Here is a 26,234-nt window from a genome sequence, read left to right on the forward strand (position 1 = left end):
ATCAGGGGTGGAAGTTGTCGTGTAGCTCATACACTTCGGATTCTGTGCTCACTAAGTTTGGTTCAGTTTTGTCAAGAACCTGGTGATTGATTTAATGACTTTGGGGACTCCCTGTTCTGCCTAAAAGTAAATGTCATACCCTACTGGAGGACAAGAACATGAAGAACAACATGTAGATAGAAAGTGTGGGACTTGTGGGTCTCGCTTTATTTAATTGTATTAACTGGTGGTGAGTTTCAGTAGGTAGCGTAGCTTTGTTATATAGTGCCTTTCATATTCAGGAGTAATACAGTAACTCCTCCAGTGTAAAACCCACGCACTGCACAAGATGCCCACCCGCGCTTTGATTGAGTCAGATTGCGCTTCATTGCCTGACGGTTTTCCTTTACCCTTTGGACAGGTGTGGAATGATGCAGCATCCCAAATCTTCTACTCACTTGGCATTGGCTTCGGTGGGCTTCTGTCAATGGCGTCCTATAATAAATTTGACAACAACGTAATCAGGTATTTTTCTCTCTTTTCCTTTTCTTTTTATTTTTGCCCTTGATGGACTCACACTGCCTGCAATTTCGGTTTCTGCTACTTGCGTGTCCAGTATGGCTGTCTGAAATCGTTACCCTTTATTTATTTATAGTGTATTAGCGAAATACCCGCGCTTCGCAGCGGAGAAGTAGTGTGTTAAAGAAGTTATGAAAAAGAAAAGGAAACATTTTAAAAATAACGTAACATGATTGTCAATGTAATTGTTTTGTGACTGTTATGAGTGTTGCTGTCATCAAGGATTTGATTATCCTTATTTCTTTCAATGAGGTTCATATTTGGAGGATGTGTTGTGTTCAAGTTATATTCCGTGTTTGTCAACCGCTATAAAGATACCAGGTTTCATTCATCGAAGTGTTCACTACCCAAATCGGTACTCGTGAATCTAAGATGTTTAACAGGCATTCCCGGTATTAAGTTGTGGATTTGCCTGTGAATATTTAGCGGCAGCATGTCTATGAACTTAATTTAAACTTAAGCTTTACACCTTGCTTTCCTATTGATATGTCTACAAAGGCTTGTTCAGATTCAGAGGGTTGTTCCTTTCTTACTGCATCAATAAACAGCTCATCTTCCTCTTTATCTGAGACATCACACACTGCATGCACGGGTTTACCTTTCCCTGTCCTGCAAACTTTAGCGAAGTGGTTCAATCTACCACATTTTTTTACACTGTCTTCCTTTAGCTGGACATTGACTTTTTCCACCGTGTGCTTTGTTTCCGCAGTAGCTGCATTTATGAATATGCTTGTATGCGTCACTCACTTCATATTCTTTTGCTGCCTTCTCAATTGTGTAATGCGTTTTTTTGTTCAGCGCTCTTTGGAGCTTTTGCTTGTTGTCTGCATACTGCGTTCACAGGCAGTTCACGTGAGCCGTTCGGAGTACATGCATCGAAAGTTTGCTATCTAGTGCGATTTTGCAATGTCCACGGCTTTATTTAATGTTAGCTCAGACCCGGCACTTAAAAGTTTCTCTCGTACTTTCGCTGAGTTTGTGCCAAACACTATTCTACCCCTGACCATCTCATCTTCATTTGCATAAGCACAGTCCTTCACCCGCGAATATTTCGCAGCAGTGTGTCTATTGGACAGCTACTGACGGACAGCCTTATATGGGCAGGCAATTATGTGGGAGGCGTGACGATGAGGGATGCAACTCCGCCTCACACGGCGACCGAGCTGCAGGCTATGGCCGTATATATGTATGTAAGTAGGCTCCAGTTATGACCCTTATGCGTAGAATTTCGAAATGAAACCTGCCCAACTTTTGTAAGTAAGCTGTAAGGAATGAGCCTGCCAAATTTCAGCCTTCTACCTACACAGGAAGTTGGAGAATTAGTGAGGAGTCAGTCAGTGAGGGCTTTGCCTTTTATTAGTATAGATTCTAGGGCTTTCTACACTGGGTGTTTAATTCTAAGTGATCACCAAAGTACAGAAACATGTTCTTAACTGATAACAGCTATTGTTTTGACTATTTGTGTGGACTTTGAATATCACAAAGGTTTTCTTTGGTGATGTTCGTTTTCATATAAGGAATGCCAGCCCAGTGATGGTAATGCCAGGTAAGACCCCATGCCCTTGCCTTTGTAATCGAATGGCAATCCTGAAACAGAACTGAGTTTTTGGTCATGACTACTATGTGTTCCCACAAGCCTCTTTGTTGCAGAGTTACAGTCAATGCAGCACACTTGTCGGAGGTTCTTCCTAAAGGAGTAACAGGAGTTGTAAAGTACGACGGGGAACCTAAAACTTCCTGGAATCTGTCATTAACATAGGAGTGTGGCGTGGTTATCAAATGTGCTGCCAGTTACTGCACATCTACAGTCGGGTTTAACTGTCCTCCAAATTGCACCGTGCTGAGCTGATCGAGGCCGTGTTTATCTATAATGGTGCACGTGACTTGGTGGATTTTATGTGTCAGGTCAAACCGAACATTAAGACCATGATGATTGTGTTTCTCGACATTGACGGACTTTTTCACTGAGTTTCCCCATTAGACTGTTAATCTTTATACTGAACTGCCAAGGCGTCTGTGGGAAAGCGTTAGGAAAGATCTCCGGATCATCGATGCACCCAAGACCTGATTTTTGCACCATGACGGCGCACCTTCTCTCCAACACCTTGTCAGTCAAAGAGCTTTAGACCAAATACAATGTGGTTGTTGTTTCACATACCCTCATTCACCAGAATGTACCCCAAGTGACCTCTTTTTGTTCCTGAAATTTAAAATTGAGATGGAAGGGAAAAAGATTTGATACTGTAGATGAAATCCAGGAAAAATGTAAGAGGGTTTAGACACGATGACAAAACACGAGCACGGGAAATGTTAACAGGAACGGGAGAAGCGCTGGGTCACGAGTATAGCATCTCAAGGGGAGCATTTAAAGGTGACTAAAAGTTTTATAATAAAGGGCTTTTCAAAGAACATCATGGCCACCACCACACAATAGTACAGGCCTCCTCTTATTTCTGTACATTCTGCTGACATCTTGCTCATTTTTCACTTTTTGAATCATTTCTGACTCTTTTCTCCTCCAATTGCTGGTCTTCTCCCTCTCCTTCTCCTCCTTTTGTGTAATATCCTCAGCTCTTGCCAAGTCCCAAATTCACTTTTATTCATTTACAGACCTCAATCTCTCTCAAGTACTGTAGATTTGAACATTAGAATGATTGTGACAAGAACAGGCCATTCAGCTCAACCAGCTTCTCCAAACAATTCATTTAAATTCTCCCCAAATAGCATCAAGTTGAGATTTTTGAAGGTCCCCAATGTCCTACACTCTACCATACATCTTGATAATTGTAATCCATGTGTGTTGTGAGACACGTTAAGTGTGAAAGTATTGTAGTGAGATCATAAAAAATCCAGGAGATGGAATCACAGGGAACCAAACCTAAGAGACCCTGAGTAGAAACAAGAATCGTAAGTGAGAGCCAAAAAGAAAGTTGAATCCAAAAAATCCAAATCCTATCACCAGGTAATAATGTGAAGCACCCTGGGATTTTCAAGGCTTTATCCACTGAGAGACAGCGTATACCAAAACCCCTGGCATATTTAGATCGTCACTTAGGTGACATCATCAAAGTGATGATTGCGGTCACATGATGCATCGAAAAGATATGGTATAAACAAAGGAAATTAAGAAGATAATAAAACAGAACTTTGTCAACACAAGCTGAAATTAAAAATAAACCTCAATTTAAATTCTGGGTATAAAAATCATATTTGGGGGAAAATACGCAAAAAATGAACATGGCAGTTAATTATCATAGTGTGTCTGAGGTTCTTTGTGTGAAGTAAAGTTTTCCAACATTTGTGTGAAATCCGCCCCTTAACACACTTCCGGCAGTGTCCCGGTGTTCTTGTCCCCCAGCTGCCTTTCTTCCAACTCTCAGACTCGCATGCAGGTGTGCTGCAGACGCTGTTGACGGGCACGTCATACTGTAGGATCCAACATCAGTGGGGGAAACTGGAGACCCAAATTAAAGGTGAAATGAGAGAAGTATGGGATGAAGACTCCATCCCTGGCGAAGAAAATGGCTAATGGGGTTTAAGAAGACGGGGCACAGCTAATCTCAGGTGGAAAATGAATGCTTCAGTATACTATGAGCTACGAAGTTCCCAGCACTTCATCAGTCACACTGTGTCACTTGTATTTACTGTCATCATCACCATCATCAGCTCATTTATAGGTCCACCAATGGGAATGTCCAGTTAAAAATTCCTTTCTTTTCATTTTATGTGCTTGTTTCTCAGGGATACTCTAGTTATTGCCATTGGAAACTGCTGCACCAGTTTTTTTGCTGGATTTGCCATTTTCTCTATTCTGGGACACATGGCCTGGAAGAAGAACGTCCCAGTTGGAAAAGTAGCTGACACAGGTAAGATGTAATATGGCAGCAGTTGTGTCTTGTCTCTGTGGTTGTGATATCCAAATGGAGCGTAATAAAGTGGGCCTGCTTGTCTTTGTGAGAACATTGCCCACCAACGATCACACATGAATAGTCAGACATGTCTTTAAAATCAATGCCAAGCTGAAAGTTCTTTCATTGTCGCCTTTCCTTGTCCCGTTCTGTGCAGTGATGTACTTCAGACAGGGAGATAAGGATTCACTTCATGTTTACACTGTGGGCCTGACAGCTTTAGAGACCTGCGTTGAAGTTTAAGCCCAGTGCAGAGTCTGCACATCTCTCCATGTTGGTGGCTTTCTCCAAATACTTGGGTTTCTTTCCTCATCCTAAAGATGTGCAGGTTTGGTTAACTGGCATGAGTGTGGCCTGGTGCCCTGGCCAGTGTTGCTTCCTCTTTTGGATTTGATGCTACCATGTTGGCTTCCTACAGCCCTGAATTACACTAAACAGTCCGTAAGGATTTCTAAAAGTGAAGTGCAGTTCTGCTGGTTGATGGTGTGATGTGCGGGTCATGTCTGGTCAGAAGGCCTTTAAGGGTCTCTTGCCAATTATACCCCTTTAGTTTCATTTTGCAATGTAAGAGGAGAATAACAGCCTGGGATTTCAATGAGAACTCCTCCAGTAATGATTGTCTCAGCATGTTGTTATTTATTTATTTCCAGGTCCTGGACTGGCATTTGTGGCCTACCCAGAAGCCCTGGCTCTCCTTCCTGGTTCCGTTTTTTGGTCCATTTTGTTTTTCTTGATGCTCTTCATGCTTGGAGTGGATACGCTGGTAATTGCAAACTTTTTCAATCTTGATCACGTAACCCATTTCACATTTCATGTAGACCATCAAATGAACAGTAAAACACAATGTACACCTCCCTCTTTGAGGCTGGAGGTGATGTTATACACCTAGTGCCTGATGCTAGTGGGATGGGTAGACCTTGGCCTCCTGTGGCCCTGTATTAGAAAAAAAACTGGGTTTGGAAAATGAGAAACAAGTCAAATGAAACGTCTGAAAAATTACAGCTTACTGGAAACCTGCAGTCATTACTAGCAGGCTTTGATTAGAACATTAGAAAAGCTTCTGACAAAAACAGGCCATTCAGCCCAACAAAGCTCGCCAATTCTATTCACTTAATTCCTCCAAAATAACATCAAGTCAGGTTCTGAAATCCCTAAATCCCCACACTACTTGGTAGCTTATTCGAAGTGTCTGGTTCTTCCTAATATTGGTGTGAAATTTACCCTTAACAACTCTATCATCACAGTGTTCTTAATGAACTCATTTTAAAGTCACCGTCTCGATCCACTAGACTATGGGGGAATAGTTCGGACAAAATTAAATAAATAAATAAATAAAAGTTCAGTGAAATGTGAGCATGAATAAATAAATGTGTCATGAAATGAGAGGATAAATAAATAAATGTGTCACGAAATATGTTTTTCGTTGCTTATTTATTTATTTCATTTTGTCCGTAACATTCCTCCAAACCATCATGAAATACGAGTTGAAATAAAACTGTCACTTTCACTCGTCAAAGTTGAGAGGGTGGGCTCTAACACGCCCTCTAGTTACTGATTGGTGAAACGATAGCACAAGAATTAATTAGAAAAATGCTTACTACTGCCGATGAAATGGATTCTGCCGAAGATATTACGTATTTCAGAGAGAGAGAACTGAAGATTTATCAGAAGAACTTACAATGTTGGCGGCCCTTTAAGACTCCGATATAGATGAAACTATTTTTGAAAATATCGAAGAACAGGTGGAACGGAATCTACTACACTCTACCACTGATCAGAGCTGTAAAGTTGTTTGAAAAAGTAGCTGCGAATATGCACCTGACTTTAAAGTCGTAAAACAAGGGTCAAATGCTCAGTTCAAAATATTAGTTGGAGCTACTTTGGGCATTCCATGTCAAAGTACCTAAACTAATACACCAATTGCAGTTTACCGTATATCAAACTGGCTCAATCGCCTTGTGATCGTCTTCTCCGATACACCATATAGATCTGCAATCTGTCGTACTTTTAAACCGCATAACAGAAGGTGTTCTATTGACTCAGCTGGAATGTCAAAGGATGGACGTCCAGAGCAGGGAACTGCGTCACCTGAACTGGAGTGTAGTAGAGTCCGTTCCACCAGTTCTTCGATAATTTCAAAAATAGTTTCATTTATATCGGAGTCTAAAAGGGCCGCCGACATTGTAATTTCTTCTGATAAATCTTCTGAAATACAAATATCTTCGGCAGAATCCATTTCATCGGCAGCAGTAAGCATTTTTCTAATTAATTCTTGTGCTATCGATTCACCAATCAGTAACTAGAGGGCGTGTTAGAGCCCACCCTCTCAACTTTGACGAGTGAAAGTGACAGTTTTATTTCAAGCCGTATTTCATGACGGTTTGCAGGAATGTTACGGACAAAATGAAATAAATAAATAAGCAACGAAAAACATATTTCATGACACATTTATTTATTTATGCTCACATTTCACAGTACTTTTATTTATATGCGCATTTATTTATTTATTTATTTAATTTTATCCGAAATATTCCTCCATACTGTACTGATTCCCTTCATAATTTTAAACACTTCAATCATGTCACCTCTTAATCTTCTTTTGCTTAAACTGTAAAGGCCCAGCTCTTTTAATCTTTCCTCATAATTCAACCCCTGTAGACCTGGAATCAGCCTAGTCGCTCTTCTCTGGACCTTTTCTAGTGCTGCTATGTCCTTTTTGTAGCCTGGAGACCAAAACTGCACACAGTACTCGAGATGAGGCCTCACCAGTGCATTATGAAGGTTGAGCATAACCTCCTTGGACTTGTACTCCACAGATCGTGCTATATAACCTAACATTCTGTTAGCCTTCTTAATGGCTTCTGAACACTGTTTGGAAGTTGATAGCTTGGAGTCCACTATGACTCCTAAATCCTTCTCATAAGGTGTACTCTCGATTTTTCGACCGCCCATTGTGTATTCAAACCTAATATTTTTACTTCCTATGTGTAATACTTTACATTTACTGACATTAAATTTCATCTGCCAAAAATCTGCCCAAGCCTGTATGCTATCCAAGTCCTTCTGTAATGATATAACAGATTCCAAATTATCTGCTAATCCATCCTATCTTGGTATCATCTGCAAACTTAACCAGCTTGTTACTTATATTCCTAACTAAATCATTTATATATATTAAAAAAAGCAGCGGCCCTAGCACTGACCCCTGTGGAACACCACTCTTAACATCGGCCAGTTCTGATGAGGTTCCTCGCACCATCACCCTCTGCTTCCTGTGTCTGAGCCAATTCTGCACCCATCACCCTGAACTCCCACTTCTTTTAACTTGATGGCCAACCTGTCATGTGGCACCTTATCAAATTCTTCCTGAAAGTCCAGATAAATAATATCATAAGCTATACTTTGATCATATGCTTTTGTTGCCTCCTCATAGAATTCCAACATGTTAGTAAAACACGACCTCCCTCTTCTAAACCCATGCTGACTGTTCAGAATAACTCCTGTCCTTTCCATGTGCTGCTCAATCTTATCCTTAATAATTCCATCCACTATTTTGCCTGTGATGCACATCAAGTTAAACTTTAACAATACCCGAGTCTGTTCTTGCACCTTACAATGAGGCTTATTGAAACCTGGGTCCAAACATGAAATACGTCCTCTTTGAAGCAGCAAAGGTTTTGATTTAAGAAAATGTGCCTTCCACATTTATGAGGCATCCTTGTCATAACAAAAGAAAACTGGAAACATTTATTTTATCACGGACTCCTAGAACCATTCCTGTTCACGTCAGGTTACGGCCTCCATCTTGGGTGGAGATTACGCATAAATAAGGAAGCTGATCATCACAAAAACAAACACCTGTCTGAAGTGCTGTGAGCAATTTTGTCTTTCAAAAAAATTCTTTGAAAACACGCATATCCAGGATATGAACATCAATTACAAAATACAGTATTGACACTTTTCATCAGCTGCCTCATGGTAACCACGCAAGCTTAAAGTTATGGCTTGTAGCGCTTCTGTTGGATCTGAGCACTCAAATGGAGGACCTGTCAAAAATGGGCCTGTGAGTGTGCAGCAGTCATTTCTCGGTGGTCCTGATCGGCCAGTAGTGACGCCAACTGCAGTTCCTAACACATTACAGGGGAATCATTTCTATTGTAACGGCCTGAAGTGTAGAGCCATAGAATAAGAACAATGGCAAAGCTTTCACTAGCAAACTGAATACTGCATGGAGGAGGAGCTGAGATAGACAGACAGATGGATAAATAGACAGATAATGCACCATATAATAAGACAGACAGATAGACAGACAGATAACGCACTACACTATATAATAAGACAGACAGATAGACAGACAGATAATGCACTATATAATAAGACAGACAGATAGGACAGACAGATAACGCACTATATAATAAGACAGACAGATAGACAGACAGATAATGCACTATATAATAAGACAGACAGATAGACAGATAGATAACTTAGATATTTTAATTGATCCTGAGGGAAATTTATGTTACGTAGGCAGCAAAGTAGGACCATCATGAATCTGGCATCATGGTTTGAATTGTGTGCCTGATTGTTGTCTGTGTAAATACTGTAATAATAATGATAGCTGAAAATGTTATCCTTATCTTTGGCACATACTGCACCCTGTCCGATCCCCGACACAGCGGTGGAAATGCCACGTCCCATTCCTTCCAGTGGTCATAACTTCACGTTTCCGCATGCCAGTCGCTACTCGCCCCTTGCCTATTTGTACGTTCCAGTCGCACATTTTGCTCTTTTTGTCTCTGGAGTTCTGCTATCCTTTCTGTTCTTTCCTCTTTCAAGTGTCGCAGCTCCTCGGTCTATTTTGACTCCTACAAATACGATGGATGGCACGGTGGCGCAGTGGGTAGCGCTGCTTGTATTAGGATATAGCAGGTTGGAAATGACTGACTGACTGACTGACAAATGCGATTCAGCGATAACAGGAAACGTATCCTCATCTTCACAGCCTGACATTTTACTGATCTTGAACGATAGCTTATTCATCTAAATACTGTGAGGACGTGTACCCAAAAGTAGCCGGAGTGAAAGGTCATCATGGACGGAGAGAATCAGCAAGAAGAGGTGCACAGCAGCAGGCCGAGTCTCTTTTAAATGCCATTGTAAAGTGACGTGGATGCCCAGTTTTACAGTATTTGTGTAATCTCAAGCTGCTGATTAATATCCAAAAACATCCATCCATTTTCTAACCCGCTGAATCCAAATACAGGGTCACGGGGGTCTGCTGGAGCCAATCCCAGCCAACACTGGGCACAAGGCAGGAACAAATCCTGGGCAGGGTGCCAACCTACCGCAGATCCAATAAGATGCTTGCCTTAAAAAAAAACAAAAATCATCAAATTTGATAAATGTAACTCATTTTTTTTAATGGTTATTGTAAGATGCAAGAACAGACAAAAGTATTTGGTATTTGAGTTCAGCTTGAAGCCGTCTATCAAAATCAACAGGAAGCAAAACCTTTGGAAAAAATGCGTCCTTCAGGATTAGGAAACTCGTCAGCTCTCCGTTCGTTTTCTAGCCCTGCCTTAATCCACACGTCTTACTTTAAAATATTTCAGAAGTAAAACTCGGCCATCCCATGAAATGCCTTCCTGCTTTGTCACCTACCTGCCTCATCAGTGACACAAACAGCAGTGGTGTTGTCCTGAATGCCAGTCAGCCTGTCACATGTAAACGAGAGCTGTAGGGGGCAAAGACGGCAGCTGACCTCGGGCCTCCATTGTGCGTCAGAACCCACGTCAGATGCTGAATGCAGAATTGATAAACTGACCAAAGGGGGGCCGCTCTTCTGCCTGCACTCTGGCACCTTTGAGGGACAGTCGTCCTTTACATTTAGGAATCAATTAGAACTGCAGATGGAAAATGAAAGGCTTTGTAGAGATTCCATCCATTATCTCCTAACACAGGGGTCTGCCAGAGCCAATCCCAGCCAACACAGGGCGCAAGGCAGGAAACAAACCCTGGGCAGTGTGCCAGCCCACCGCAGGGCGCACACACATAGTAGAGACAATTTAGAATCGCCAATCCACCTAACCTGCATGTCTTTGGACTGTGGGAGGAAACCCACGCAGACATGGGGAGAACATGCAGACTGCATGCAGGGAGGTCCTGGGAAGTGAACCCGGGTCTCCTAACTGCGAGGCAGCAGCGCTACCCACTGCGCCACCATGCTGCCCTGCTTTATAGAGATGTGTTGTCCTTATTCTTTCCAGTTCAAATTTTTGTGTTGCTCTCTGGTCATGAAAGCATTGTCAGAAGGCACAATCCTTCAGACTCTAATCCTTTGTCTCTCCTTTCCTTCAGTTTGGGAATATGGAGGCAATCACGACCGCAGTCCTGGACGAGTTCCCAGTGTTGCGGGGAAACTTCAAAAAGAAATGTCTCTTCTTGGCCTTACTCTGCTTTGGCTTTTACCTCATGGGATTGCTGCTCATCACAGATGTAAGTGGCCGGCATCTCGCCCGCGATGCTCCTTCATGTCACCAGGGTTCATGTTGATGGTGTTTTAGGACTACTAGGTGGTACACAGACGAGTGAGCCCACCCTGTTCTTAGCAGCAGTGAACGTACTCAAGTGAAGATAGCCAGAAGAACAGTCTAAAAGTCCTCCTGAATGTCGCCTGAAGCTCCTCAGGTAGCGATTGCCGCGACTCAACCACTTATGAAATCCAACGGGTTTTTCACACCACACTGTGAATGGTCGATGGGTCTTGAAAGATTCTAACAATGGTGCGTTATTAGCTTAAGCAGGTTGGGCTTCTCCATACTCTTGACTTCGATGAAGACCACACAACCAGGGAAAGCCAAAGGGTCCACATAACGTTTTCTTGCCACTGAATGTTTAATTTTGCTCTTAAGGCTTCATGTTCACCCAATTCTGCTGTCGCCCTTCCTGCCGTTTCACTTGAAGCTTCCACCATGGCACCTACACCTTCTGCTTTTCAGCGTCACATTCAGAGCTGCAACGTGTTTTACGGTTGCTGCTTCCTTTGAGTATGAGAACCCAGAGGATGCTGCGTCCCCCTCAAGTCGTTACGGCACAAAGGACTGAGCTTTAGCAATGACACTCGTGTCCATGATGCTCTGCTTCACCGATTTCAGTTCCTTCCCAGAGTGCAAAAGCATTCAGCTGTAAGTAACGCCGGTTGTGTCTGGGTTTGGGAAAAATGGACACGGTGGTCTCACTGCAGTGGGCTTTAATGGGTTGTGTCTAATCCTTCTTTATCCATTGTTATCCATTGCGTATTTAATGGAATCTTTTGGTATTTTATGTTTATTTTCTAGAAGGTCTGAGTGGCGTGGAAAAGTATTAAATCCTCTTGAACGTCATCCTAATTTCCTGCACGGCCAAAGGTTTCTACACGTATTGATCCATTCGGGATTTTTCACGTGAACTCTTACGCTTTAACAATGGACTTGCAAAATCAAAATAAAGCAGATATATAATCTGTAGATAGTTAACTGAAGAAGATAATGTCAGAGGTTAGTGTTTGCGCCAGTGTTTAAATCATACTTGAGGTTTACACAAATCATAAATGAATCATCCACGACACAAAGCTGACTGACCACAATTAAACATACGTGGGTCCTACAGACGTCTCTAGACAGTAAAAAGCCCCCTTTGTAAGGGGCACGGCCTTAGTTGGACAATCACTGCAAAAATGAGGACAAAGGAACATCCAGCTGATGTGAGAAATGAGGCAGGACATGGCTACAAAAATATCAAAGAGTCTGAACGTCCCGTTAAGCACTGCAGGATCCACCATCAGAAAGTGATTTTCAAGGGGATTAAATACTTTAACACGCCACTGTGCAGACCACCAGAAAATCGACACAACACAGCTACGGTGTACCTGCTGACGCGAGGCGTTAAGTGGCACTCGCCGTTTCACCGTCTTGTCCTTATTGACAGTGACGGAGTGTCGAGGCGTCACAGTCCAAGTCTTTTCCTTTCTTTTTCCACAGGGAGGAATCTACTGGTTCACGCTGATCGACTTCTACAGCACCAGCTTCGGCCTAATCATCATCGCCCTCTTCATGTGCATTGGCATGACCTTCTTCTATGGTGAGGCTCGCATTGTCTTCTCTCTCTCATCTGCCGATACCTCAGCGTTTCTCTGTAATTCACAGCACGTCATGTCCGCTCTGCCCCTTCTACTGTTTTACTGTTCATATTTTCGTAAAAAGAAATTCAGAATTTTGTAAAACTGCACAGTCAGCTCAACTACCAGGGCAGGGTTGGCAGTGGAAACGGAAATCCAAAAATCTCAATTGACGGGGAACAAGCACTTTAAAAACCGACATCAACACAGAAGAAACGGAATATCCAGCATTTAGGACGACCTAATGTTGTGGCAGAGGTTAGGAAGACACAACGTGATGCTCTTCTGTGCAAAGCTGAGCCGATCAGGGTGGCGGCTGCCCCTCCGGCTCGTGCGAATACCAGCTTGAAGGGGGTCTATAAAGCAGAGTGGTGGCTCTGCGCTGGTATCCCAAAGGTTGCCGGTTCGATTCCCGGTCACTGCTGGGCCCCTAACCCATAATTGCTCCAGGAGCTCTTACAATGGCTGACCCTGCGCTCTGAGCCCAAGGGGTATGCGAAATCTAACAAATTCCTAATACAAGAAATCATGTGCTGTACAGAAAGAGGAGACGGGCATAGGGAAAGAAATCAGTCAAGTGTGAGAATATTGCCCATATAAACTGGCTACTACCACAATGATTCACCACAGTCAGGACCCTGGGGATGAACTCTTCACGTGACGCTCCATCTCCCAGCAAGCCTGATCAGGTGCCATCGGTGGAGCATAGGGGGCCTTATGGAAGTACTCGGGGTGGTCGGGGGGAAAGGAAATCACTGGTGGCATGAAGTGCTCGTCCCTGTGATGGCAGTTTCTGGCCATTCGTCGATGTCACAGCATTACAAGCCCTCCAGGCCTTTGACTGGACCATTTTAGCCTTGTGTTTGGGGTCATCGTCCCTCGGAAAGATGAAACTTTCACCCAAACTTTTTTTTAGCAAGTTGAAGGTTCTCTTTCTGCATTTCCCTTTATTTACCACCATGAATTCTTTGCTCTCTTTAACCAGATGCCCAGCCCGTGCTGATTAAAAAAAAAAAATTAAAGTCTCACAGCAGGATGCCACCACCACCCTACTTCACTGCTGGTCTGTGTCCATGGAGCACAGGGCTACTTCATGAGTATTGTATCCATGAGAATTACCTCCGTTTATTTGGGTTCCAGTGCCCCCCGACTTACTAGTATGAGAAACCCCCACATATGATACACCATTTGACTCGTCTCAATGTCTAAGGTGTCAAGACATCAAACACTTTGGGAATCGACCCCAATTTTGACCCTCCAAACCTGAAAACCCCTCCTTTTTGGATCAAATGGTGCATGAAATGGCAGCCTTACGATCATAAAAAAATAGGCGTCTTCACGTCTTTCTGGTCGTTTTTGCTGAAGTTGTACAGGCTACATCAATCAGGGCCAGGGCTTGACCCTAATGGGACAAGACGGCTCAAAGTTACTTCTTTTCACAATACACGCTGGTAATGAAGGAATGTGGAGTGTTGCTTTTAACTTGTTCGAGGTTGCTGATCATGAATGTGACGTTATTTTTCATATTTGATTCTTTACCGGTGGTCTCAGCCCTCCTCTGACTATTTCAGGTCAGTCATTAAGAATAGGACGTGATTTTCCAAGACTCTAGCCCTCTATGGACCTCAATGAGAGGGTGAAATATAATGAATTTTTATTGAAATCGAGAAGATTTAGACTTTAAACATTTACACTGAAGCATACATTTAATATTTCAAATATGTTACAAGCTGCGGTGGGCTGGCGTCCTGCCCGGGGTTTGTTTCCTGCCTTGCGCCCTGTGTTGGCTGGGATTGGCTCCAGCAGACCCCCGTGACCCTGTGGTAGGATATAGCAGGTAAGATAATGGATGGAATCTCTTACAAGTATCTACTGTATTCTTGTTTATTATTATTAATACTAGCAAAATACCCGCGCTTCGCAGCGGAGAAGTAGTGTGTTGAAGAAGCAATGAAAAAGAAAAGGAAACATTTTGAAAATAACGTAACATGATTGTCAATGTAATTGTTTTGTCACTGTTGTGAGTGATGAGTGTTGCTGTCACTGTATTTACACACACACACACATAAACATATATATATACATATCTATACATATACACATATATACACATACACACATATATAAACATATATATACATATACATACATATCTACATATATACACACACAGCTATTTCGTATCAGTGCAATACGCTGCTTGTTAAAACGGATGACACCCGCTCTTACGTGCAAGTCTGCGTGGATATTATGAACTATCGTATTTGTTCAAGTTCTATTTAAATTTTAAATAGAAGGAATTTTTATTTAGTCGACAGAAATATCTTTGGTAGGAATGGTAAAACAGACAGGAATATTATTCGTGAATAAATCAACTCAAACCTTAAATAACTTAAAAGAACAAACATTCAAATTTCTTTACTCTTATGTAAATTTATATAAAAAATAAACTTAGATTTTAAATATCCCAAAAGATTTTGCTCTCCATAAAAATATATCCTTTCAAAATTATACAAATTCAAATATGAACATGCTGCATAACAAAACCTAGAAATATAAATAAAATGTGTTCCTTTCAGCAATAACAAATCAAATCATTCAGTTGTCTTTGCTCATATGTCATTTTAGAGCTGGACGCCTGGCATCTTTTTGGCAACAGGTTCGTTTATGTTTGGTGTGAGGTTCTGTGTTGTGGAGATTCTCAGGATGGATTGCAGGTGCTCATCAGTGAGGCGACTCCTGTGTGCTGTTTTGTTAGTCTTTATCACTGAGAAGAGCTTCTCACACAGATATGTGCTACCAAACATGCACAAGGTTCGAGCCGCATGTAGACGGACTTTTTTTGTTCTTCAAAGTCACCAAAGCGCCGCAAACTCAGTGCGCCAGTTTATCAGCAAAGTGCGTATTTTGGGAACACCGTAGTGACGACTTGGTTCAACATTACTTGGCAACAGGGAAAGTTGCACTGGTGCATTTGTGTCTCCCATAAAAGCAACTTCACTTGAAATCACTTTGTGATTGTGCACGGGTAAAACGTCCGCTGAAGTGTCAGATTCTTATTTAATTCTTCTGCTTTCTGTATCTTCTGCATTGCATTCAGGTCTTTCAGCCTCACTGATGAGCACCTGCAATCCATCCTGAGAATCTCCACAACACAGAACTCCCTGATGTTTTGTCTCATAGTGCCGTCTTAGATTAAATTCTGTAATTACAGCCACATTAGCTCCACAAATGAGACACACGGGTTCAGTAAACATATACTCAGCCTCCCATCGGTTTTAAAGGCTCTATTTTCAGAATCAACTTTTCTCTTCAGCATCGTGTGAGCTAGCTTCTAACTTGCAGCATCATAAGCTAGACTTGATTAACGCGGTAAGTGTTCGCAAGGCAGCTGAAGCGCTGCATTATGGGATCTGTAGTTTATTGTGTTACCAGCGCTTCATATACCCGGCCATTAATAACAATAATACAGTATATAAAATGATCTCGGGCGGATATAATTACACGCCGGCCGGATGTGGCCCGCGGCCCTTGAGTTTGACACATATGGACTAAATAGAACTTGAAAAGATATATTTTTTCAAATGTGATCGCGCAATTCAGATAGAGTTGACGCGACTACAGCCTGCATGCCTCAATAAGTCATCCTCCCTCGCTCTTACTTTTTACCGCTCATCTAATGAATACACTGAGTATGGCTTTACCAAAACAATCATTGATGGCGAATAAAGTATCCATTATTCGAGTATGTAGATCGGGATATATATATACATATATATATATATATATATATATATATATATATATATATATACGCGCAGCGAGAAGTAGTGTGTTAAAAAGCTAGAAAAGAAAAGGGAACATTTTAAAAATAACGTAACATGACTGTCAATATACAGTATTTGTTTTGTGAGTGTTACTGAGTGTTGCTGTCATCAAGGATTTGATTATCATTATTTCTTTCAATCAGGTTCGTATTTGTAGGATGTGTTGTGTTCAAGTTACATTCCGTGTTTGTCAATCTTTGTAAAGATGACAGGTTTCATTCATCGATTCGTTTCTTACTGCATCAATAAACAGCTCGCCTTCTTCTTTATCCGAGACCTGACACACTGCATGCACGGGTTTTTTTTTTACACTGTCTTCCTTTAGCGGGACATTGACTTTTTCCACCGTGTGCTTTGTTTCCACAGTAGCAGCATTTATGAATATGCTTGTATGTATCAGACGCTTCATATTTTTTGCTGCCTTTTCAATTGTGTAATTCGGTTTTGTTCAGCTCTTTGGAACTGTTGCTTTTATCTGTGCACTGCGCCAGTTCACGGAGCCGCCGGTGTACATGCATCGGGTTCCCAGTTGTGCTGGTGCCATCTCGCTATGTCCATGGCTGTATTTAATGTTACCTTAGTCCTGGCACTTAAAACTTTCTCTCGCAGTTTCGCTGAGTTTGTGTCAAACACCACCCTGACCATCTCATCTTCCTCTCCATAAGCACAGTCCTTCACCCGTGAATATTTAGTGGCAGTTTGCTATTGGATTGCCGCTGACGGACGGCCTTATATGGGCAGGCACTAAATTACAAACGCCAGCGGCAGCCTGTCTATGAACTTAATTTAAAGTGTAGGTTTACATCGTGCTTTGTTTCTGAAGTAGCAGCACTCATGAATATGGTTGTATATGTCACTCGCCGCTTCTTATTGTTTCGCTGCCTTCTCAATTATATAATGCATGTTTTCTTCAGCGCTTTTTGGAGGTCTTCCTGATTTTCTATGTACTGCGTGATTACGTGAGGCGTGATGATGTCACACGAAACTCCGCCCCCACGGCGTTGAAGCTCATCTCCATTACAGTAAATGGAGAAAAACAGCTTCCAGTTATGACCATTACGCGTAGAATTTCGAAATAAAACCTGCCCAACTTTTGTAAGGAAGCTGTAAGGAATGAACCTGCCAAATTTCAGCCTTCCACCCACACGGGAAGTTGGAGAATTAGTGATGAGTCAGTGAGTGAGTGAGTCAGTGAGTGAGTGAGTGAGTGAGGGCTTTGCCTTTTATTAGTATAGATTATGTACTTCTACCTCCTGAAGTAAATTATTACATTTCTTATGAATGCCCCAAATTTGGGGATCTTGTGTTAATTCAGACTTTCTTCCTTTTATTTTGCACCCTCCATTCTTCCTTCTGTTTTAAGCAGATGCCCAGCCCGTGCCCATGGCATGATACCACCACTCTGCTCCCCTCCCCTCCACAACTTGTAATTGCACCACACTTTTCTCTTTGAACTCTGGCCATAGAAAGTCTCTCTTGGATTCATCTAAAAAACCAAACCTTCTTCTACATCCCAACTGGCCACTCTCATGACTTTTGACAAACTCCAGCCGTGTCTCCATGGCTTTTTGGAGTGATGGCGCCTTTGAGCACCCCGTCCATGTAAGCTCGGTGCTATTCTGCACTCTTGATCTGTTTGACTGGTGGTTCCTCTCTAAAGCCCTGGTGGTGTCTGGGGGGGCTTGATGAGTGAACCAACAGTGCCCACTGCTACAGCCAGACACTTGGGTATGATTGTGTAGTGTTTTCGTGATTTATGCAGTTCAATTATTTGATCTCTTTCCTCATATAAATGTTCTTTAATCTTCATTTTCAGATTGACAACCAGATGAATGGGGTTAGTTATGCTAGTGACTCAGTAATGGACGTGGAGTCCACGTTCACCAGTTGTTTCTCACCCGTCTAAACCCAGCGTCTCCACCACACTGGGTGCCAGGCCATGGCAGGGCCTACTCACACCTGGCCAGTTCGGTCAACAACTGACCTGATCTTCATGGGTTTGGGCCCGAGGGAGGAAAGCCGGAACCCTTCCAGCGTACGTGGAGCGCAGAACTCCTTCCTGGACATTAAAAAAATAACGTATGCAGTAGTAGCAGAAATGTCACACATGCATGTCCAAGCAACACGACGCCATGATGAACACGGTCAGACAGACTCATTACAAGCTTCACGACGAGTTCAACTGGAGGATACTCAGCAGGAGAGCCTGAGCCTCTGACCGGATCGCTGTGAGCGGATCCTGCTGATTACGCTAACCTGCCCCAAACTACTGCTGTAGACACACTGAGCGTTCTGCTGCACCACAAACCAATACTACACAATTAAAGAAGAGGCGGCTTTTAGTGATCGACGTTCTGTGGTTTTTCAATTCTCCTCACACACAAAGTCTTCAACAAGTAACGGCAGCAGACCTGACAAGTTCACATTTGGTGCTTTTAGCCGGAGTGACTTCACTGGGTCTGCCTATAAAGATTACGAGTTATCCATCTTTTCTTTTTTTCCCCCCCAATAACAGGTGTAAACCAGTTCTGCCAGGACATTGTTGATATGGTCTGCAGGTGCCCACCGTGGTGCACTAAACTGCTGATGTACTTCAAAGCGTGTTGGGTTTTCTTCACTCCTGTACTTTTACTGGTAAGCAGGCAATGGCCCTTCATCGATGTCGTCTCTCTATGTTCCTGTTTTGGTGAATTTATAATTACCATAGAAATAGCAAACTTTGTGAAATATTCAATTCAAAAGAAAAGTTGTTTGAACAGGCTGGACCTAATATTTACTCCAAGCAAGCCTGTCTGCAGAATCACGCCAACTACGCCATTTCTGACTTCAATCTGCCCCTCATTCGTACCTTATTCTGTGTACAGTGTCTGCTATCCACGGCAGAGATGAGCACCAAACAATAAGTAACAGCTTCCAATTTCCATTTCAGTTCATCCTAAGCTACATTTTTGTCGATTTGTACAACACGCCTCTGCGCTACGGCTCCTACATCTACCCTCGCTGGGGAAGGGCACTGGGCGTGTGCATGGGCACCTTGTGCTGCATTCAGATTCCATTCTGGGGCACCATGGCTATCTGGAGAGAGTCTGGAACGCTGAAGGACGTGAGTATGAAGTTCATTTAAGTTTGCTTCAGATGTCGCCCTGTTGTTTACTCGAGGGTATGGCTCACTACTCTCTTAACCCTTAACTACTTGCTCTGGTGTGTTTGGCACACCACTCTCGGTTCTTTTCGTCCAGTGCCCTTTTACTTGAACCTACTGGCAGCCTCCGCCATCTCTCCTCAGCTTCAATTAAATACAAGTACGGTGGCACAATGGTTTCCCTCCTGTGTACCCCCAACCGGTTTTGTGAATCGATGCACAGCCACAAGTTCAACATGGTGCTTTTGGAACACCGCACAGGTAACTTACACGTGTATATGACAACGATGGGATGTTCTTCTTGCGATGACTTTATCTGCAAAGAACATTCAACAACTCAAATGAAATATGGACGAAAGTGTGAGCGGTGAGAAATGAGGACTGGAGAAGTGGATCAGGTTTATTTTCAGATAGTCCAAGACTGTGTCATACTATTCAATAATATGGAATTACAAACATGTAGAACTTAATTATTGAAATATTTTATATTATAACCTCACAGCGTGCCCAGAAATAGCCATTTTAACAATGGTGCATCAAGTACTTCTGAGATGAGAAAGGGTGCGAGTAGTTAAGGGTTAAATCTACTGTAAGGTCAGCACTTGCTTCCCAACAATGTTATGCGTCAGATCAATTGTTGCCCTTCTATCTTCCATTTTTCATTTTTCACATTAAATCTTTCCCTGGATACTTCTGGCTGCAGCCTACTGGTTTCCAGCTTGTTTTTGAAGTTTGAAGCGATGCCAGTCTGCACCATCAGTGAGCAGCAAGTGATAAATCAATTGGGCACTAAACGCCACCGAGTGTCCACAAAATCATTTAGGTTTTCAGGAACCTCTCGGATTGCCGAGTTGTGAATTTGGTTCAAGACAACACAAGTGGTGTCCCATTCTTGGTGTGCGCCTTCCTACAGAGACGCTTACGTGTTGCCGTTTCCGGTCTTTCTTTAGTGTTGCATACTGTTGACCGCAGTGCCGTTGTGCTGTTATATAAGATGGTATTTGTCTTGTTCTGTTCTCCACACAGAGATTCCAGAAGGCTATCCAGCCACTGAATTCATGGCGTGCAGCCAGCAGACAACATGAAGCTCCTCCAGAAATGGTCGATGTCCCATACTCGGTGAACCTCACCGATGCCGACTTCACTACTCAAGAGTGGGAAAGCAACGCTAGTGAGGCTTGACACTCACGCTGGGCTGCTTCTCTTTTTTATTTGACCAACAATGGACAACAGCTGCTTCCGTGTAAAGAAGGAATGGCAAATGGAAACAAGGGTGCAGGGACCTTGTGCCCCATGAAGTCCCAGTTTTGACTACATCTCCTTGTATCTCCTCGTGGTTTATCACCACTCATGATTTATTTGTCTTACTCCATTTCAAACACTCCACAAGAGATGAATTTTAGAACCAATTTTCTTTCACTCCTTCTTTGCTGCAAAAAAACAAAACCCAGGTATGAACATCTCAGCCCATCCATTGTTGCAGGTTTTGCTGGTGTATGTTAGGTGCTGTGCCACGTTTACCTCAAACTTTAAAGAAACTGGCATTCACCCCAGGGCCCATGGAAATGGAGGGCTGACAAAAATGAGATCATTGCCCCCGCCATTCAGTGCTCGTCGCCCCGCTGTAAGTCACTGTTATGCGACTGCAGGTTTATCTCCTCGTTCCTGCAATAATCACAAGGAACAGTCAAGTTGTTTCTTCAGCAGGTGTGATCAGTTATAGATGTTGAACACGTGACCAGATAGAAAGCACAGTCAGCGATGAAATGCCCCACTACTGTACAATAAGCCAGGAACTTGCAGCACAAGAGCGGCAGAGTCAGCTGGTGAGAATAGGGATGGACAAACAGGGAAGATGTTAAGGATTTGCCATCTCCACGAGCCTCTGAGGAAGACTGATGATGGACGGAGGGACGGGTGCGCTGAACTAAACAGTTAAAAGTCGTCACTGTCACTAGAAAGAAGAAGAGCACTTCATGATCGTGCCATCCCTGAACAGAACTCCATCATCATGACTGTACTCACACTTGAAATTTGTACAAATTAAGAAGAAAGATTGAGAGCTGATGAGTAAAATTGACAGACAAAACAAAACCTAATTATGTCAACAGAGGACAGACTAACCCACTGACATGATGGACAAACCATTAACATTGTAGTCAAAGAAAATCAGGTTTATATTTGTACTTCATTACGTGATGTGCAACACTAATTTGTCCTGCTGTGACTCTTTCTGATGTGGACTTCAGCATTTATGTGCAAGGAATTTAACTCAACCAAAAATATGTTGTGTCATATGTATGTAATGTACAGTACATATTTTAATAAAGGATATATATATATTCACACTATAATTTGGGAATCTGTAAGTTTAACTAGAACCTGAACTAAAGTACGAGACTCAAATTGTGTGCAGCAAGCACAGCAGGCACTTTGGTGTACGCTTGTCCAAGACCAGGGGTTTCAAATGCAGACCCTGGAGGGTCACAGTGGCTGCGGGGTTCCATCCCAGGCCCTTTCGTAACGTCCTTCGCATCAGACTCCCGTGTTACTTGAGTAACTGGATAGACACATCTCACGTAAGCATTGGACCAGAGGATCACCCGGGCTGTAAAAGTGCCAGCAGAGCGAGTCCTGAGCGTTACCTGGGCAACGACATGGGCATATCTTACCTAAGCATCAGGTCAGAGCGTTACCATGGCAACGCTGTAGACTCCTCTTCTCCTAGGCTCACAATGGCGTCTCGTAAGAAGCGTTTCTCAGCACACTCTTGATACGAGCGGTGATGTTGAGGAGCCTCCCTGCAGCAGCAAGGATGAAGTGAATCTGCCATCAGGCGGTGAAACTGAAACGGACTGTGATTCAGACAATCAGAAAAATGATTATTCATCATCGTTATTATACTTTTTACACTTCTGAATTTGTACTTTGTGTTTTGCATGTTTTACAGTAGAAAGAAGAGATTGAATAAAAATGTAAGTTTCCAAGCTAAAAAATGCAACGCTTTTTACATGCTTTTTTGAGACAAACTGTAACGCTAAGGAGGTGAAGTTGTAACCAAATACTCCTGCCAAAGATAAGCAGCCAACTCAATCCCATTTGTGCCTGCGAGTCCTGCACAAATATTTCTTTCAATAAAATATTTCAAAAGAACCAAGTGAAGGTCTCGGACGTTTTGATCTGCTCTACACAATGGTGCTTCCAGAAAAACAGAAATCAAAATGGACAGACTTACAGCATTGTGAAGTGGCCTCCTTAGTAATATATTCACCCTCGAAAAATAATTACATGTTAACAACCATGTAAATACAGCAGGAGGAGTATGTCGAGTGTCCACTGCTGTACTGATGCAAGTGTAGTACACACAACGACACAGCAATCAGGACAGGCAGTGTGTTTCTTTGCACTTTTCTTGTATTTTTTTTCCTGTTGTGTGCAATGTCAGTGCTTGATCCACACGACTGAGACAGCCATTGGGTTATTACCATTTTAGTGACTTCCATTTTCCCAGCATGAACATTGACAGCTGCTGCACTGTGAGATGTGCTTAGAGGGCTAATGTTTTGCACGTCCTGGCACTTGACTACAATCATTTTGGCTTTTTACCAATCAGGTACTGTTGCCCTGTAGTGAAGCTTCATGTGACCAAATTCAACAGGCATATCACGGCAGTTTGGTCATACAGTGCCATATGCCTTGGTTTCACTGAACCTGTCTGATGATCAAATACAATACAATACAGTTTATTTTTGTATGGCCCAAAATCACACAGGAAGTGCCGCAATGGGCTTTAACAGGCCCTGCCTCTTGACAGCCCCCCAGCCTTGACTCTCTGAGAAGACAAGGAAAAACTCCAAAAAAAAAAAAAAATCCTTGTAGGGGAAAAATGGAAGAAACCTTGGGAAAGGCAGTTCAAAGAGAGACCCCTTTCCATGTAGGTTGGGAGTGCAGTGGGTGTCAAAAGAAGGGGGTCAAATCACATCACTGTCACTATCACTTGATTGAGCAATGGGGTTCATTTTCAGTTTATTCTAAAAATGCATTTACAGCTTTTACTTTGTCATGCCCATGAAGAGTTATCATAAAGTTACAGAAAGCTCAGAAACATTCAACATTTTGTCATTTCATCCACTAGATGCCAGCAGAATACTGGCCCAGGTATTATCTGGGCTAAACACTATAAAAGCAGATCATTACATATCACCTCAAGTCAGTTACTCATATCACACTGAATTCAAAACTCCAGTCACTCTCAGGGTTAACACCAGGGAGGTTAAATAACTCATTTAATTAACTGCAAGAAATGGCTTCTGATTAAGAAACTGGTAGGAGTGAAAATACAGGCACCCTCTAACGCAACTCTAAGAGGTCGAGGCCCGAAGATGGCTGCTCACTTGCTGGCTTGCTTTGCATGTCTTTAGTGGCCATTTATCTTCTGGTTAAAGAAAATGAAATAATCCATTGTTCTGAAAATTAAAAAGAAATTCATTGAAAGTAGTAATTGGGTACTAATTTTTTAAAAAGAGGTATGAGCAAAAACCTAAAGTCACTGCAGCCCTCCATGATCCGAGTTTGACAGCCCTGATCTACACAACCAGTCATTTAATAACCCTGAAAAAATGTTAATCAGTAGGAGATGATCATACTTGCCCTTGTGGACGTACCACTGGGCAGTAGAGAGTGTCTGCCAACAAACAGGTCCTGTAACGCCCATTGAGGCATTCCTTGGGTGATTTTGGGCTATACAAGAAATAAACTGTCTTCTTGTTGTTTTGAAAAGTCAGGCCTACGGTAAGGCTTGTTTTACCACCATTTACTTTACAGTCATGGCAGTGGAGACCTCCATCAGGAAACATTAAATATTACAGATAACATGACAGGAGACTTCAGTGACACAATTAACTGTGGCTGAAAAGGACCTGAGACTAACTGTTGTATCGGTTTAGATCACCCAAAATATATAGATAAAAAATTTTAAAATAGTACACCGAAAATGAAAAAACACCCCAAAAAATATTTGAGCTTGTTATTGTCATTGCTGTGTGTGCCATTTGAGGGTCCAAGAACTGAAACTACTTTTAGACACCTAAATATCGTGATGTCTCCAGCTACTTGTATTATTTCTCAGTTCTATCCTAAAAGGCTCTTAAATGAAAGGCTGACCAACCACAGCTCCTCGGAAATGCTTCCATGTACCGATAAGTTTCAAGAGATGGCCTGATTAGTGTGTTAGTGTGAGAGAGGCTTAGAAAGAGAGAAAAGAATTCTCCAAGGAAATCAACTGTGGTAGCATATGGGCTGGAATAAGCAATTATATCTTAGAATATAAAAGCTGGAATAAATTGACCAAAATTGCTCATTTTTACAGCTCTGCAAGTTCAGCATGACCATTCTGAAAGAACTGACCAGAAAGCGGAGTTCAAACAGCACATTAAAGCAAAGAGAGTAGCCAAGAGTTCACCTTGAAATGTATCCTGCTCTGCTCACCACGGAGACTGACTGCACTGGTCCATAGTGTGCACTAGGGGGCGCCTGCAGCTCTGGGCTTGCATACTGACAAGAAGGAAGCTGCTCTAGGCAGTGCAAGAGTCTGATCATTGCTATTATGAATTTTTTTTTTCTTCTGTTGTATTAATTTACAGCATCCGGTCCATTATGAATGTAGTTTTTTGGTTGATTTAGTGCATGAGGATACAATACAGTTCAAAGGACTTCAGACGTGTGCTCGCTGATGTAGTATGTAAAAGAAGAATTCTTCATTTTTATTTTCCTTAAAAGTATATTGTCAGACTTGTTGTAGTATTTCAACATTTGCCTACTAAGTTTTGCAGTTTTAGTGGAACTGAACAGTTAGCATATTTGTGTCATCAGGTTCTTTTAAGGAGGTCATGGTTTGTGGTTAATAAATTCAATCTGTCTGTCAGAACAGCCAATCTAGATTCAGCTCCAGCTGCAGTGCTGTAGTGATCGGTGTTCACGGTGGACTTAGTCAGGTCAAGCAGTGAAGCTTTCATCTGACAGACCACTGCACTCAACCGGTAAACATGTTGTACAACAGGAAGAAATATGCAAAGCACACTTCCTGATATGATGGCTTGGCAGAAGGCTCCTTGAGACAATTATAACTAAAGATTTAATAGTATGCACTGGCGGTAGTGCTTTAAATAAAACAGACCAACAGCTAATTACAGAAAACAAAATGGTCAGTGCTGCTGCCTCGCAGTTGCACAACTCCAGGTTCAAATGTGGGTCTGGGCAATGTCTGAAATAATGTGTGCATTGGGTATACTGTGATGAACTGGTGATTTACCCAGACTTAATTCCAGCTTTGAGCCCGACACTGCTCGGATCGCCTTGAACTCCAACAACCCTGAACTGGCTTAAAGACGTGTGAATTTGGCTGGAGGAAGAGATGCATGTGTTCATAATAATATTACCACATCATTTATACATACTGTATATATGAATTACCTGACATGGACTGGCATCACATATGTACATAAGTACTGCCAGGACAGCCTCTGAGCTCCACAACCCTGAACAAAGCAAGTTAGCAAGTGAATGATACCAAATAAGAAATTTTTTTTTTTTTTTTACAAAATCTCAAACAACTTTGGGGAAACGTTTCTGCGGATATCAAACTG

General features: G+C 42.3%; 1 protein-coding gene across 5 annotated transcripts in view; it reads left to right on the top strand.

The window, feature by feature from the left end:
- slc6a7 (solute carrier family 6 member 7) overlaps nucleotides 1-21,048 on the top strand; it is a 132,263-nt gene extending 111,215 nt beyond the window's left edge. For all 5 annotated transcript variants that reach the window (XM_039745696.1, XM_039745697.1, XM_039745694.1 and 2 more), the window contains 8 exons: nucleotides 401-504; nucleotides 4,300-4,424; nucleotides 5,117-5,229; nucleotides 10,824-10,961; nucleotides 12,485-12,584; nucleotides 18,964-19,082; nucleotides 19,378-19,551; nucleotides 20,617-21,048. In XM_039745696.1, the coding sequence (XP_039601630.1) occupies nucleotides 401-504; nucleotides 4,300-4,424; nucleotides 5,117-5,229; nucleotides 10,824-10,961; nucleotides 12,485-12,584; nucleotides 18,964-19,082; nucleotides 19,378-19,551; nucleotides 20,617-20,772 (1,029 nt within the window). In that variant the 3' untranslated portion in view covers nucleotides 20,773-21,048. The remainder of the gene's footprint in view (nucleotides 1-400; nucleotides 505-4,299; nucleotides 4,425-5,116; nucleotides 5,230-10,823; nucleotides 10,962-12,484; nucleotides 12,585-18,963; nucleotides 19,083-19,377; nucleotides 19,552-20,616) is intronic.
- Nucleotides 21,049-26,234: the final 5,186 nt, after the last annotated feature.

This window comes from Polypterus senegalus, chromosome 2 (genome assembly GCF_016835505.1).
Source record: "Polypterus senegalus isolate Bchr_013 chromosome 2, ASM1683550v1, whole genome shotgun sequence".
NCBI classification, from domain to species: domain Eukaryota; kingdom Metazoa; phylum Chordata; class Cladistia; order Polypteriformes; family Polypteridae; genus Polypterus; species Polypterus senegalus.